A 13,394-nucleotide genomic window follows, 5' to 3' on the forward strand; every position below is an offset into this window, starting at 1 on the left:
GAATTTAAATAATTTTTAGACCACAGAATGAGTGAGTAATATAGGAAGTGTTATTGCCACTGAAATGACAAGATCATTCTTGCCTTCAAAGAGAGAAGACTTCCTGGAAAAGGTGACACTTAAAGCCAGCCGGGAGGGTTGCCAGGATTTCAGAGGTAGAGATGGTAGAAGGGGAAGAAGGAAGGAGGGAATAAATAAGTCAGGAAGACTGAGTGCAGCTGAGCAAAAAGCAAGAGGTCCCCTTTGTAGACTAGTATACAGGAAGCAGTTTTTCTGTGGACAACCAGAAAGATAGCTGTCTATTCTAGAGGGACCAGCAAGCTCTGCTCTATAAAGGATCAGGTAGTATATATTTTAGGCCTTGTGGGTCATATAGCCTCTGTTGCACCTATACAACTTTCTAGTGTCAAAGCAGCCATAGGCAATATGTAAACAAATAGCCATGGCTGGGTTCTAATAAAACTTTATTTATAAAAATAGACAGTGGGCTAGATTTGGCCCATGGGTCGTAGTTTGTTAACTCCTCCTGTAGCGCTTTGGTTGCCAGCATAAGGGGTTGGTATTTTACTGGACCACGAAGAGAACCAAATATACTATTTCTCTATCTCAGGCTCAAATCATGTACAGGTGGTATCTCCCAAGAAACCATGATCAAAATAACCTAGTGTTTGCATGTGTGTGTGTCTTGTAGCAAATTGAAACCTTCAGACAAAGACCGACGACTGTCTGTAGAAATCTGGGACTGGGATCGAACAACAAGGAATGACTTCATGGGATCCCTTTCCTTTGGGGTTTCGGAGCTAATGAAGATGCCAGCCAGTGGATGGTATGGAAGCCGCTGAGGTTGAATATGTCTCAAAGCATCAGACCATTTAGACAGTTAGGTTTCAGTCTCTAAAATGTCAGTTGAGACCGGACATGGTACCTCATGCCTATAATCCCAGCACTTCAAGAGGCCGAGGCAGGTGGATTGCTTGAGCCCTGAAGTTTGAGACCAGCCTGGGCAACATGGAGAAACCCCATCTCTACAAAAAATACAAAAATTAGCCAGGCGTGGTGGTATAACCTGTAGTCCCAGCTACTTAGGAGGCTGAGGCTTAAGGATCGCTTGAGCCCAGGAGGTTGAGACTGCAGTGAGCCGTGATTCACCACTGCCCTCCAGCCTGGGCAACAGAGCTACCCTGTCTCAAAAATATAAACATTTTAAAAAGTCAAATGTCTCCTTCTCTGGGTGTAGCCTCTCCATAGGATGCATTTCACAAAACAGCTTGACTAGGGGTTCAGGAGAAGGCTTGCTAAACTTGCAGTGGTAACTCTTTTTCTCCTGTCTTTGAAAGGTACAAGTTGCTTAACCAAGAAGAAGGTGAGTACTACAATGTACCCATTCCAGAAGGGGACGAAGAAGGAAACATGGAACTCAGGCAGAAATTCGAGGTGAGGATAACAAAATGCCTGGAAACACCTTTCCTTTAGAAAGCCTGACTTCAGGAACAGCCGAGATAGCATGGTCACATTTTTGAAAGGCAAAAAAGTAATCTAAATGTTAATGATCTTTTTCTTTATTTAAAAACATAAATGTTGTTCACTCCCTTTCCTTTGCAAGCTGTTGACTTTTTATGACTCTTATCACTTAGAAAATGGAAACTGGAAATATCCCAGAAATGAGAGCATGGTTGATTTTTGCATAAGAGATCGATTTGTGCATCACTGGGGGAGAGAAGCAGGCTCTGAGGGGCAGGATTGTTCTTACAAAGGAGGACTTGTGCTCTTCTGAAAAGGAGGAAGTCATTTTGGCCTTTCCTTGGGAGCTCATTTGTGTGTAATCAGGCTATCATCTGAGACTTTTTTTTTTTTTCCTACAGAAAGTACAAGGTTCCTAATTTTGTTCTGAAAGACCAGCTTAAACAAATATGCCTTTGTGTGTGATCCTTTTTTATCTATGCTCCAGGTGTTCAGCAAAGGCCAACTCCTTCTCTTCTTCCTCTTGGTATTTGTGTTTGCCTCTGTCCCGGATTCCCTGGTCTTTTTTCTTCTCTTCCTCTGCTCCTTACTTCTCTTTTTCTTCTCCTCTCTCTCCCTTCTCCTCTTCATTACCAGACATCTCAGCTTTTAGTAAACAGTTCTTTTCTCTAAGTACCTTCCTTATGTTTTAAAGTCACAACTTCTAATATTTTTCTGCTTCTCTCATCACCCTTAATTTTGGCTGTTCGAGGGACTCGTAGAGTAGCCTTTTCAGTCTGTGTAACTGGTTAATTCCTTTGTGAATCTTTCTCTTCTTCAGACTCATTAGAATTTCCCGGAATTTCCCCACTCTAGAGCAGTACACATGCACACGCACACGTGTATAGGTGCTGAACTGTTACTGAAATGTTGACACTAATGGGATGCTGTTGCTTCTGTTTTCCTTCTTCTGTTGTTCTCTAAGAAACAGACAGATCTGGGGGGTGGGGAAGAGTGGTCTTGGGAGGATAATAAACCTCCTACATGCACCCCACAAAAGAAACATATAGGTCTTACCCAGAGAGAATGAATCCCAAAGGATGTAAAACATGCAATTGTTCCAATTACTTTGTTAAACTGATGTTTGGTTAAAGTCTATGTTCGTGGCAAAGTCTATGTTCGTGGCAGGGGCTCTTTGGTTAGATGTCCTTGAGAGCACCAATGAGTGAAATGATTCACAGATAATAAATGGCAGTGAACAGCAGGCCTCAGGATTGAGGCAGTAGGGAGTGGTGGAGACTGGGGTAAGCTGGTAAGCTTGAGCCCTGTCTGCAGGTGGCAGCTACTGCTACCCTGCCCAACTTGATGTTTCTCACATGCAAGTCCAGGCCTGTGTTGCCGAATCTTCCTTCTTAAGAGAAGACAGAAATCCAGGTTTTTATGTGATACATTCTGATTTATCTTAATGTTGGCAGAGTTCTAATGTTAAAACTTAGAACCAGGCCGGGTGCGGTGGCTCACTCCTGTAATCCCAGTACTTTGGGAGGTTGAGGCAGGCAGATCACTTGAGGTCAGGAGTTCAAGACTGGCCAACATGTCGAAACCCGATCTCTACTAAAAATACAAAAATTAGCTGGGTTTGGTGGCATGCGCTTGTACTCCCAGCTACTCCAGAGGCTGAGGCATGAGAATTGCTTAAACCTGGGAGGCGGAAGTTGCAGTGAGCCAAATTCATGCCACTGCACTCCAGCCTGGGCAACAGAGCAAGACTCTGTCTCCAAAAAAAAAAAAAAAAATTTTAGAACTATCCAGATGTGGTAGCTCACACCTATAGTCCCAGCACCTTGGGAGGCCAAGGCAGGCAGATTGCTTAAGCTCACAAGTTTGAAAACAGCCTGGGCAATGTGGCGAAACCCAGCCTCTACGAAAAATGCAAAAACTAGCAGGGTGTGGTGGCATGTGCCCATAATCCCAACTACTCGGTGGCTGAGGCATGAGAATCACTCGAACGCGGGAGACAGAAGTTAAGTTGCAGTGAGCCAAGATCACACCACTGCACTCCAGCCTGGGCAACGGAGTGAGACCCTGACTCAAGAAAACAAACAAAATCTTAGAACTCTATGTAGGTCAAATATGCATCTATTGCTTTAGACACCAGTAGGATCCAACCAGTCAAAACCAGCTGGCAGTCTCTGCTCTTCAAAAATAGAGGAGAGAAAAAATAATTTTAAAAAAGTATTTGTATAGTTATATATATTAGAATATGTATAAATATAAATATGTGTGTGTATCTGTGTATCTACTATTTGTCTATCGATAGAAAAGAATGAGATTCTTTTCAAAGAGGCCTTATGATATTTAGAGGAATTCAAGTGCAAAGATGAAAGTCAGGGTTTTGGGGCAGGTTCAGGTGTCTATGCCAGGCGTAGCTCTTTTTCAATTTGTATTTCTTCCCTTGCTTCATTATCTGTTTCCACCCCTACCCTGCAGCTGAAGATGCAGATCCGGGGTACTAGAGAGGACCACCTTCTTGAGCCCCATCCCTGATGTCACACCACCTCTGTGACGGATGGATCCTTCTAGAGAGAGTTTCAGGACTGAGTGCCAGCATTCCTCAGCTGTCTCAGGCAGGGGAGGAACCTGAGGAGCCAGAAAGAACCTTCCTTACTGAACGTTATGCTGTGGTGTTGATCACGAACAGTCACTGGGTCAGGGGCTGCTGGCGCAGAAAGAATGCATTCGAGGGAGGAACAGCACGGGCGTTCCCCATGGGGTTCCTCACAGTAATGTCTGAGACTTAGCTTTGCTGCTGGAGAAGTATTGACCCACTCTTTGTGCTTCATTGTCGTGGCTTCCTGGTGAGTAAACCTCCTGTTTTTCTGGGCAGTGAGTTCAGCTTTTTATAAAGGTCAGAGTTCTAAACAAACAAAAACAAAATACAGGCCAGAGGCCCTGAGCAAACGCAAAGCATTTCTCTTGGGAGGCTGGTCAGAGGCCCCGGGTGTGTTGCTGGTTACTATTCCTCCTCCCGAGAGGGCTGTGGACTTGGCAGGAGCGCCAGCCCAAGGCAGGAGCGCCAGCCCATTGAATCATGCATTCAATAATGCATGATATTGAATTCCTCTAAATATCATGCATTATCCTGGGGAGAGGTGGCGTCAGCAGAGTTGCATGGGGTGAAGGCTCTGCTGTTCAGCCTACTGAGGTCTATGCCTGGAGCATCTACATGAACTGCATTCTAGCCTTTGCTTTAAATACCTTTCAGCTTATAGTTCCTAGATTTTACTCAAATTACATTAGTTCATTTGCTTAGAGCATTTAAAAAAAAAACAACTGTGAGAGACTGGGCAGAAAGCCACTAGAGGATGGCATCAAAAAGATGCTGAGAATTTTATGACAGCTGCCATGCTTCATTTTAAAAATGCATATTCAGATCTGATTTTAGGCAGGGGTTCAATCACATAATGGTGTTTTGTTGAGGTCTATAAATGTGAGAGTTGCAAGACTTCCCCAGTGCCAAGTTACTGGGAAGGGATGCACCAGGGCAGAAAGGCTGGCATCCACATTTGAGCAGTTCTGGGTGGCAGCCAGGCTTTGCAAACAGGGTGCCAGTTGGCATCAGGTCCGATTTGAAGCACCTCTTTGAGCCCCCACCCCGTTTCCTCCTTCTCAGTCTGTAGCATGAGTGCTTCTCAGTGTCTCCAGGCTCCCCTCTCTGGGCCCTTTCTCACCAAATAACTGCCTTTCTAACTTGCTTTCCATCACATTAGTCTTTTCTTCCCTACCCACTCTTTCATACTTTGCCACCCTCCAGTAACAGTTTGATTCAGCTGAGTAAGATATTTTTGTTAAGTTCAATGATGAATCTGTATTGGTTGAAATACACATGAGGGTTCGTCCCGCTGGGAACAGGCATCACTCAGTGGCATCACACAGTGTCCAGTCTGTCCTTATCCTTCCATGTCTGGCTCTGTTTTCTAAAAAGGGTTCCCTGCATGCGGTTTTCAAATCCTTCTCCAGAAATCAAAAGTCATTCCGCTGGATGAAAGAGAAACCAAATGAGCATTTACAACTCTGCCACCGCGTTAGTATTCATTCGACAATTAGATGGAACATTTTTGCAATTTAAATGGTTGGTTCTCAAATCTTGGCAAACAGATTGACCAGTGAGTGGTGAGTGGAGTTCTTCGGAGCCAAGGAATATTCCAGGGTGGCTGGAGATGACCTTCCTCGCTAGTACAGATCCTGCTAGAGCCGTTCATTCTCCTACAAGACAAAACAAGCCAGAGCCTTGATTGCGATATTCGTGGACACTGCGTCTCTGGGCCTTTAATCTGTTCCATGTTTGTCATCAAGTAAAGTACACGTGGTCCCTGATTCACAGACATAAATGATGCATTTTTCCATTGGTTAAAGTAAGGTGCCAGCAGTGGGCTAAGCAGACAGTGCCTGCTTTCTGTGGAGCTTACGTTCTGTACCTGTGGGCCCTGCTGCAAAAATCTTTGGGAAAAAGCAGGGAGCTTATCATATCCCCTGTGCTGGCCAGTGATTCCCCTGAATCTCCGGGCACTATTGAGGACAAATGAGATTCCTGTTCTTTCCTCTCACTCCTTGGTCTCTGCTCCCTGTGATCAGGCTCACGGCCAGAGTTGGGAAAAGGTCCACCTTGCATTAGAGGCAGTGCAGAGGATGGGTTAGCTCTGCTCAGCAAACTTCTTCTGTACGTAGTCAGAGAATAAATATTTTAGGCTTTGTGGGCCATGCAGTGTCTGGTATAACACTCAACTCTGCCGTTGCAGCTCAAAAGAGCACAAATACATAAACAAATCAGTGTTGGTGTATTCCAATAACAAGTTACTTACAAAAACAGCTAGCAGACCAGACGTGGCCCAGAGTTTGCCAACTTCTGGTTGAGCCCATAGGCTCTAGAATCACATCCTAGTTTTGTCACTTATTTATTATGTGACCTCTCTGGGCATTGGCATGCTTAACTGTAAATGGAAAAAAATAGGTCAGGATAACTAGTTATGTTTTTCTATTAGTTATAAATAGAACTAATATCCTGATACGTTCTGATATTAGCTGTTGGCAGGGCAGTGAATATAACACCACAGTGAGAAGTCAGCTTGCACTGACCCTTCTCTATTCAATGGTTTGATGCTGGGTCTCGATTACAAACTGAAAAGTGAGCACATATGAAAGATGATTTGGCCGGGCGCGGGGGCTCACGCCTGTAATCCCAGAACTTTGGGAGGCCAAGGTGGTGGATCACGAGGTCAGGAGTTTAAGACCAGCCTGGCCAAGATGGTGAAACCCCGTCTCTACTGAAAATACAAAAAATTAGCCAGGCATAGTGGCGGGCACCTGTAATCCCAGCTACTCGGGAGACTGAGGCAGAGAATTGCTTGAACCCAGGAGGTGGAGGCTACAGTGAGCTGAGATCGCACCACTGCAATCTAGCCTAGGCAACAGAGCAAGACTCTATCTCAAAAAAAAAAAAAAAATTGATGTAAATCACACCAAGAATCAACACAAGTGTAATCATAATGGTTGTTGCAGCTAATAATTCATTAGAGAAGTGATTATGTTAACAACAAAAACGTCACAGTTGATTGACTACTGATTGGATTCACATGAAGGTCCAGGACTTTTGTTGGTGTAATGTTGCTCTCTGATCTTTTACAAAATCTGGGATCTGAATCGTTCACATCTTGAGCTGTACCCAGGGAGTTACATGCTACATTCACATTTCCAATGGTTTAAAAAAAAAAAAAAAAAAAGGTATCTTCTAGCCACATCTTTCCCTCTTTTAAAACAATTCTAGAAGTTCTTATTATCATTTGCATTTCATTTCCATGGCTTTTAGTAAGCTTAGTATTTTTGTTTCATGTTTATCCATCAGTTGTTTCTTTCCGTGAGCCTATTTGGGCTACATCTACCTTCAGAGCCTTGGAGTTGTCCTAGAATCAAGAAAATGGGCTGAGAGTTAGGGGAAGGGTAAAGGTGAGGGGAAGGGAGTTCTGGGACCAGTTTCTAGGCCTGCCTGGGATCCAGCCACTTCCTATGCCCAGAGTTACATTCCTTCGTTTCCTCAACCCCCCTTCCTCCTGTGCAGAGCCTTTCTCCTAAGCTTGGCCCCTCTTCCCTAGGGCTGTTTACTCTATCCAAGACCTTCTTCCCCAATCCTGCAACCTCAAGAGAAATCAAGCCAGAAGGGCAAATAACCCCAGCCATGGACCTGGGGCTGAAGGCGCTTCAGAACAAATGGTGAAGAGACCACATCTCCCTTCTCCATGCTTCAGGTTTCACAAAACGAAACACACATTTGCTCATTTTGCTCCAGTATCACAGTGACTACTTTTAATTTGCATTTTGATGGCTTTTAGCTGGGAATGGACTTTCAGTGAACTCATTTCTACCTGTGGGGTTGCTTATCTACTCCATGTGCTGTTGACAGTTAATGGAGATTCTAATATTAAAAAGTCAAGCAGCTTTCCTTAAATGAGCCTACACCATTCAATTCTGCTCAATTGTCCAGGCTTTTTATTGTTTTTGTCATTTATTATTTCGTTCATCATTTTAAAAATAGAGCAAAATAAGAAGCTAAAAGCACCTTGGCCTTTTCCTTTTCTTACTGTAACCGTAACTTTTGCTGCACACCATTCCTGGCTCTATACACCATTGCTGTCTCTGTACACCATTCCTGGCTCTATACACCATTGCCGTCTCTATACACCATTGCTCTATACACCATTGCTCTATTCCAGAGCAAGTTAAACATCTAACATTAAAATAAACCAAAAAGACACTTGTAGCAGAACGAAGACAGCTAAGAGGCAGCACACCTGGGGCTTCGTCTGCGATGGGATATTTCTGTTGTCAGAATAAAATGAAAAATGATGTCCCATTAGAAAGTTGATGGATAATATATCACATATTACTCTTTTGAGTATCAGGACCCAAGAAAACAAGATGAATTTATTTAAATTGCAGTGTCCCTTGAAGCTTGTGTGAGCTCTCTGAAGGGAAATTCTTTTAAAGTTCTTATAAAGAGAGAAATTTATAGCCAGGTGTGAAAAATGAAGTGCGGTTTTGAGGACCGGTTCCCACCCTGTCCCTTCCTGGGGAGCAGGCGTTGTGATGTTGATAGAGGAGTGATGAAAGCAGGGGGATCATGACAGTGCCCGCTGTGTGATGGTCAGATGCTAGGCAGTTTCTTTGCTGGGCATGTTATATTACTTTCATATGAGAAGTGGTATTGCATAGTGGTTAGAAGCCTCAGTGTTGGACCCAGACTTCTAGGTTCAAATCCTGCCCCTTTTATATCCCAGTTGTATGACCTGGGACAGATTACTCAATGTTTGAGCATGGTATTTTCCTAGAAGGAATATGCAATTTAAAACAGCCATAGTTTCATATCCCCGCTCTGCCACTTCCCAGCTGATGATCTTGGATAAGTTCTTTCAACTCTCTGACTTTTGTTTTCCTTGTTTATGAAGTGGAGATAATAATAGAGCCTGCTGCATAGGACTGCTGTGAGGATTCACTCAGTTCACTTATGTAAGTTGCTTAGACTAGTACCTGGCATAGAGTAAGTGCCCAATAAATGTTTGCTAATTATATGCAATAGACATGATTTGCCCAAATTTGATTTTGACTTATATTTATGGAAAATTATTTATATGTGCAAATGAGGTGCTATCAAGAGGTAAGAGCATTCTTTTTTTTTTTTTTTTTTTTTTTTTGGTAAGAGCATTCTTAGAACCCTGTTTTGAGCATTAGACATTGTTATCAAGGACTTATTTCTGAGAACAGACCAGTGGATTGGTTATTCCAACATTTATAGTTTCTTAGTACCTGAGGGTGAACCCGAATACTGCTATCTTGATGACGTATTCAGCAGACAGGCTTCCCAGTTCATCTCTGCTTTCACCCACTTTCTCCTGACACCTGGCACCCAGGAGGCTGGTGAAGGTTATTTGAACTTGAGTGCATACCTGATCAAGAGCTTTGGCATCTGAGGGACCTGCCTTTTGTACCTGCTCCCAGGTTGCTAATGCCACGTTGGCCTGACTCAGCCGTAAGCATCTGTGCTCTGCCTTAGAACCTCAAGTCAACCCCCTCATAATTAGTCTGATTTTTCCCAGTCATAGACCATCGTCCTCACACCTAGCCTGTCTCCTCAGAGAGTTGAGAAAGCCTTGGAAATTCTTCTACCCATTAGACAAGTCATCCCAGAGGAACCCAGTCTATCTACCTCTTGTGATTTGAAGCAGATTGTCAGCTGAATAATCACATAATCATAAATTCTAAAAAGTCAATAGCTACATTTCGCCTTATCTTGGAAATCCTCTAGAGCCACATTGTCACAACAGAATCTAAAGCCAGATGTTAGCACAGTAGTGGAATAGGAGCTTTCACCATCATTCCCCTGTAGACACATCAATTTTGACAACTACCTATGGACAAGAGTATCTTTGTAGGAGTCTGGGAGGCCAGCAGAGAAGTTTCAGCACACTCTTGGAGGAAAAACATCCACAAATAAACACATTGAAGAGGGTAGGAAGAACTAGTTTTACTTTATCTGCATTACCTCTCCCCCAAGGCAGCACTGCTCAGAGCCAAGACAGACTCCCTCACCTGTAATTCCTCCTATGGGGGAAAGTGAGAGCATTGTAAGCACCCAGCTCCCCCAGCCATCCAGAACACTGCCCAAGAGCCCCACTTCTTTCTCACCTCGCCCAGCTTGCTGAGATAATCAGCATGACTGAGAGATGGGGAGAGGCCAAGAGCAGGAAAGAGAAGCTGCTGACCTTCTGAACTGTTCTACGGACTCCATCAGGAAGCCCATCCACAAGCTGCTTGAGACACCTCATCTACTGTTCCCAAACTCTGCACACCTCACCCCCCACCCCCACACTGGCTCCCTAAGTGTGCCCCCGTGGACAGTGAATGCAAGCATATGCAGATGGCCAGCTCAACTCTGTGGGATTGGGAGAAGGTACTTGAGTATTTCAGGATACCATTCTAGGGAAAACCAACAGTGGGCTCTTAGCACCTAACCTAGCTTTGCAGGATTGAAAGAAGGCATGCAATGTCAAGAATTAGCCCTCAAGAGAGAAAAAGAAATGTAGAGCAGGTGCATCCATAGAAAAGGATTAAGAGAGGCTTGTTATCCATAGACAGGCTGCCTGGTGAAGGCATTTCTCTCCTGGTGCCAGTCAATAAGGAATGAGGAGGAGGTGACTGCCTCCTTCAAATGTGAAGACAGCATTTGAAGGAACAAGACTTCAAAGGACAGCACTTCAAGGAACATGAAAAGTTAAGCCATGACTTCACAAAAGAACACAATATTCCAGTAAGCAACTACTAAAAAATGGAGATCTAAAAATGACCTGACAAAGAATTTAATTGTTTTAGGGAAGCTCAGAGAGCTACAAGAGGATACAGACAACAAAATCAGAAAAACAAGAGCTCAATAAAACGATTATAAATCGCTTTTAAAAAGAACCAAACAAATTCTGGAGGTGAAGAATACAATGAATGAAATGAAAAATTCAATAGAGAGTAGCAACAGCAGATTTGACCAAGCAGAAGAAAGAATCCATGAACTTAAAGACAGGTCATTTAAAATTACCAAGTCAGAAGAAAACAGAAAAAAATGAAAAGGAATGAAGAAAGCCTGTGGGATTTATGGGACAACATCAAAAGGGCTAACATTTGCATTGTGGAAATTCTAGAAGAGAAGAAGAGAAAGGAGCAGAAAGTTTATATAAAGAAATGATGGCCCAGGTGTGGTAGTTCATGCCTCTAATCTCAGCACTTTGGGGAGACTGAGGCAGGTGGATCACTTGAGGCCAGGAGTACGAGACCAGCCTCACCAACAATAGCAAAACCCCATGTCTACTAAAAATACAAATAATAATAATAATAAGTGTAGTGGTGCATGCCTGTAGTCCCAGTACTCGGGAGGCTGAGGCACAGGAATCGCTTGAACCTGGGAGGCAGAGATTGCAGTGAGCTGAGATTATGCCACTGCACTCCAGCCTAGGTGACAGAGCAAGACTGTCTTAAAAAAAAAAAAATTGACTTCAGACTTCCCAAGTTTGGAGAAAGATATGGACAGTAGAAAAGATAAGCAAGCCAGGCACAGTGGCATGTGCCTGTAGTCCCAGCTACTTAGAGGGCTGAGGCAGGAGGATGGCTTGAGCTCAGGAATTTGAGGCTGTGGAGCAGCTTTGGTTGTGCCTGTGAATAGCCACTGCACTGCAGCCTGGGCAGAGTAACTAGACTCTCTCTCAAAAAAAAGAAAAGATTAACAAAACTAAGAGTTAATTTTTTTGAAAACATAAAACAAAATTGATCAACCTTTAGCTAGACTAAGAAAAAAGAGAGAAGACCAATAAATAAAGTCAGAAATGAAAGAGACATTACGACTGATACCACAGAAATACATAAGATCATAGGAGACTACTCTGAACTGTTACACACCAACAAATTGGATAACCCAGAAGATACGAATAAATTTCTAGAAACATACAACCTACCAAGACTGAATCATAAAAAAATAGAAAATCTGAGTAGGCCAATAATGAGTAAGGAGGTAGAACCAGTTATCAAAGATCTCCCAGGAAAGAAAAGCCCAATACCTAATGGCTTCACTAGTGAATGCTACCAAACACTTTTTAAGAGACAGGGTCTCACTCTGTTGCCCAGGCTACAGTGCTGTAGCACAATCATAGCTCACTGCAGCTCAAACTCCTGGGCTCAAGTGATCCTCCTGCCTTAGCCTCCTGAATAGCTGGGACTACAGGCATGCACCACCACACCCAGCTAATTTGTAGGGATGAGGTCTTGATGTGTTACCCAGGCTGGTCTCAAACTCCTGGCCTCAACTGAACTAGCCTCAAGCCTTGTTCTCCTTTTGCTGGGCACAGTAACCCAGACTGTACCAAACATTTAAATAAGAATTAATACCAATCCTTCTCAAACTCTTCCGAAACACTGAAAGGGAAAGAACATGTATGAGTTCATTTTATGGGGCCAGCATGGCCCTGATACCAAATCCAGACGAGGACATGACAGGAAAATAAAATTAAAGGCCAATATTTCCAATGAACAGAGATGCAAAAATTCTCAACAAAATACTATCAAACCAAATTCACCATCACATTAAAAGGATGATACACTGTGATCAGGTAGGATTTATTCCTGTGATGCAAGGATGGTTTAACATAATCAATGTGATATACAACGTTAATAGAATGAAGGATAAAAATTGTATGATTATTTTAATAGATGCAGAAAAAGGATTTGACAAAATTTAACATCCTTTCAAAATAAAAATTCTCAACAAATTAGGTATAAAGGAATGTACCTCAACATAATAATAGCCATTTATGACAAGCCTACAGCTCACATCCTACTCAGTGGTAAAAAGCTGAAAGTTCTTCCTTTCAGATCACAAACAAGATGAGGATGCCTATTCTTTCCACTTCTATTCAACACAGTACTGGAAGTTCTACCAGTGCACCTAGGCAAGAAAAAGAAAAGGCATCTAAATCAGAAAGGAAGAAGTAAAATAGTCTCTGTCTGCAGATGACATGATCACATATATAGAAGACCTTAAAGACACTACCAAAGAGCTATTAGAAGGCCGGGCGCAGTGGCTCAAGCCTGTAATCCCAGCACTTTGGGAGGCCGAGACGGGCGGATCACGAGGTCAGGAGATCGAGACCATCCTGGCTAACCCGGTGAAACCCCGTCTCTACTAAAAATACAAAAAACTAGCCGGGCAAGGTGGCAGGTGCCTGTAGTCCCAGCTACTCCAGAGGCTGAGGCAGGAGAATGGCGTGAACCCGGGAGGCGGAGCTTGCAGTGAGCTGAGATCCGGCCACTGCACTCCAGCCTGGGCAACAGAGCAAGACTCCATCTCAAAAAAAAAAAAAAAAAAA

The 13,394-nt window shown here is 43.3% G+C and overlaps 1 protein-coding gene across 4 annotated transcripts in view; it reads left to right on the forward strand.

Moving 5' to 3' along the window:
* PRKCA (protein kinase C alpha) overlaps positions 1-13,394 on the forward strand; it is a 502,110-nt gene that overhangs the window by 388,607 nt on the left and 100,109 nt on the right. For all 4 annotated transcript variants that reach the window (XM_023212008.2, XM_023212011.2, XM_023212010.1 and 1 more), the window contains 2 exons: positions 692-826; positions 1,338-1,434. In XM_023212008.2, coding sequence (XP_023067776.1) covers positions 692-826; positions 1,338-1,434 — 232 coding nt within the window. The remainder of the gene's footprint in view (positions 1-691; positions 827-1,337; positions 1,435-13,394) is intronic.

The sequence above is a fragment of the Piliocolobus tephrosceles genome, chromosome 16, assembly GCF_002776525.5.
Source record: "Piliocolobus tephrosceles isolate RC106 chromosome 16, ASM277652v3, whole genome shotgun sequence".
NCBI lineage: Eukaryota > Metazoa > Chordata > Mammalia > Primates > Cercopithecidae > Piliocolobus > Piliocolobus tephrosceles.